The sequence below is a fragment of the Hippocampus comes genome, unplaced genomic scaffold, assembly GCF_001891065.2.
Source record: "Hippocampus comes isolate QL1 unplaced genomic scaffold, H_comes_QL1_v1.1 scaffold39, whole genome shotgun sequence".
In the NCBI taxonomy this organism is placed as follows: Eukaryota; Metazoa; Chordata; class Actinopteri; order Syngnathiformes; family Syngnathidae; genus Hippocampus; species Hippocampus comes.
Genome location: NW_017842054.1, coordinates 4,050,723 through 4,053,395, shown reverse-complemented (window position 1 = coordinate 4,053,395; position 2,673 = coordinate 4,050,723). Strand labels below are relative to the sequence as shown.

The following is a 2,673-nucleotide window of genomic DNA, read 5'->3' as shown; positions in this document are numbered from 1 at the left end:
GCGAGCAGAGAGGGGAAGGGTGAGAAGTTTCGCATGGAAGAGGAGGGATGGAACAAGACAACATTTTTGCTCTGTTGATTAATGTACATTGCCCTAAAAAAAAAAAAAAAAAATGGTGCCAGTGGGTACTAGTTAGCCCCAAGGATAACATGAGTCGCCCACAAGTCTGTTCTAAAAATAGCTTCGTCGTCATTTCAAATATGCTCTGCCCAAATATTTTTGCTTACAATTAACGATGGTGACAAGTGTCAACAGCGGAAAGTTAATGTGGCTCGAGCATTTTACAAAACAGTAAACATAAAAATCTGAAAATGGTTCTATTTTGCCACTGAATTGCAATCGAACACAAGAACAGGCAGAAGATCGATAACATGACGATTTCAAAAATATTTATACTCAACTTTTTAAAATGTTATGATTTCATTATTACAACATGATGACTTCATTTCAACAATATTGGGACTTTTAAAAATGTTTAATCGGGGAAAAAAAAATATGCTGGTGACGTACAACTTTTCGGTACGATTCCAAATGTCTGTGGAATGTTACTACTTCTCAAAAGTCAAAACATTATTTTTCATCATGATCATAACATGAGGACATTTTCTGGTCACATTGACAAGTTACTTCATCCTTGTAAAGCCGCGACTACCCGAAGTATTTTGACCACACAAAATATTCCTTTTCTATCATTTTTCCAATTATTTTGGGTGTGGAAAAACTTCCTAAATTCTCCCCAATAGTGAAGCGCGCCACATTTTAACGTTGGCACGTCACTCAGATGGCGTCAATGACAACGGAATGTCCTGAAGTGGAACAGGTAGAATGATTTGCACTGATTTGCGATAAATTGTCTTAATCGGCAGCTGCTGTCACGCTAGCATCGCGGCTTCGTCATGCTTGTCGGTCGCGGCTGCTTGGGAAAAAAAAAAAAAAAAAAGGCAATTTCTTCTACTTCAAGAGGTGTCAAAGATTTTTTTTCTCTTTTTTTTTTTCCTCTCCTTTTATTACACATTGGCGACGAACGCATGACAGCCAGGCTTCGCTTTCGCAGCTCAAATCAAATCAATAAGTTGATGAGGCTTCAAAAAGAGTTTATTACAATTTTCACATGAGTTTGAATGCGACAGACATGCTTCTCAATGACACTGGTGCAATAAATGCGCTGCCCTCTGGGAGACGGGGCGATGGGGGGAGGGGGGGGATCCATCACCGCTGTAGATAATCACGTAAATTGTCTTTTTTTTTTCCACCCCCCCTCTTTTCATTTGTAAGAGAACGTTTTCTTTCGCTCAAAATGATGGGAATCATCATCATCATCCATCTGCAGAGATTGGAATGGGGACCTCTTTAATATTTCATTTAATTTGTCGTAAGCACTTCAAACAGGGCATATTTGCAAAAGCGTAAGTCAACGTTGGGGGAGACCAAAAAAAAAAAAGCTACACATGAATTTAACGATGCACGAAAAAAAAAAAAAAGAGACAAGGAAAAATGACATTTAAAAAAAACAAGGTAATTGAGCATTTTGTATGCTGTCGCAGCTGCTCGAGGAGCACAGCGGCGCAACTCTGCTGCGGTGTACATTAATATTGCACAATTGAGGGAGACATCCGCCATCAATTATGTATCATAAACACTTACTACATTGTATGGTCGACGTCTCTCATGGGTTTGGGCACTCGCCTCTTCGGGAAGAGGCACCACCACGCCCCCCGTACCCATCATCTAAGTGTGCAACGCAAGGAGACAAGGTTGAAACCTCGACAGAAATACAACTCGACTTACGTATGTATGGATGAATGTTGAATGATGAAAAAAAAAAATAAAAAGCCAAAACAGTCAAACATGCTTCACTGAATTGTTTGGCTGTGGAGGTAGTAAAATAATTGTAAAACATTTTAGTTACATAAAAAAAAAATAATAATAACAAAAATATAGTCTTTACAATAGTGCAACAGATAGAATAAAGTAAAATTAAAAAATCTGAACCGAAGTTCAGGTGATCAGATAAAAACATGTCAAAACAAACATCCCAATGAAAAAATAATATAAAGAAAGGAATGAATAAAATAATGAATTTAAAAAAAAAGAACAAAAAGATACAGAATGAACATGCTAAAAGAAGCTAAATCGAAAAAGATGTGACAGACTTTTTTCATTTAATAGTAAAAAATTTGCTTCAAAAAATGTAAAAAAAAAAAACACCTAAAATAAGTTTATAAAGAAACTAAATTGGAAATCCAAGGAAAAAACATACTTGTGTATACGCATTTTAAAAATCTAATAAAGTGAAATTTTTACTTCAAGCTGAATGAAACCACAACACACAAATTACTTTGTCAAATTATACTTGTGTATACGCATTTTAAAAATCTAATAAAGTGAAATTTTTACTTCAAGATGAATGAAACCACAACACACAAATTACTTTGTTAAATTCAATCAAAACTATTAAAAAACAATCACGTTTTTTTTAAGCGATAACAAATAAAATACATTAAACTCATGACTGTAAATGTCCTGTAAATTTATCATTACTTAATCACATGAAATACTTTACAGTGGACAGCTGATCATGTTATCAGGTTGCAGGGGGCATGAAAGGGTTAAAATGAGCAAAAAAAAAAGATGACTTGCAAAAATAAACAATTGAATGACTAACACACACAC

The 2,673-nt window shown here is 35.2% G+C and overlaps 1 protein-coding gene across 2 annotated transcripts in view; it reads right to left on the bottom strand.

Annotated features, from left to right (window-relative positions):
• Positions 1-550: 550 nt before the first annotated feature.
• Positions 551-2,673, bottom strand: part of gnrh3 (gonadotropin-releasing hormone 3) — a 3,310-nt gene continuing 1,187 nt past the window's right edge. Inside the window, exons 3-4 of one of the 2 annotated variants that reach the window (XM_019859974.1) lie at positions 1,630-1,728; positions 551-1,321 (exon numbers count right to left, since the gene is read on the bottom strand). In XM_019859974.1, the coding sequence (XP_019715533.1) occupies positions 1,265-1,321; positions 1,630-1,728 (156 nt within the window). In that variant the 3' untranslated portion in view covers positions 551-1,264. Of the gene's footprint in view, positions 1,325-1,629; positions 1,729-2,673 lie in introns of both variants that reach the window. The other variant, XM_019859975.1, reaches the window with a different exon arrangement.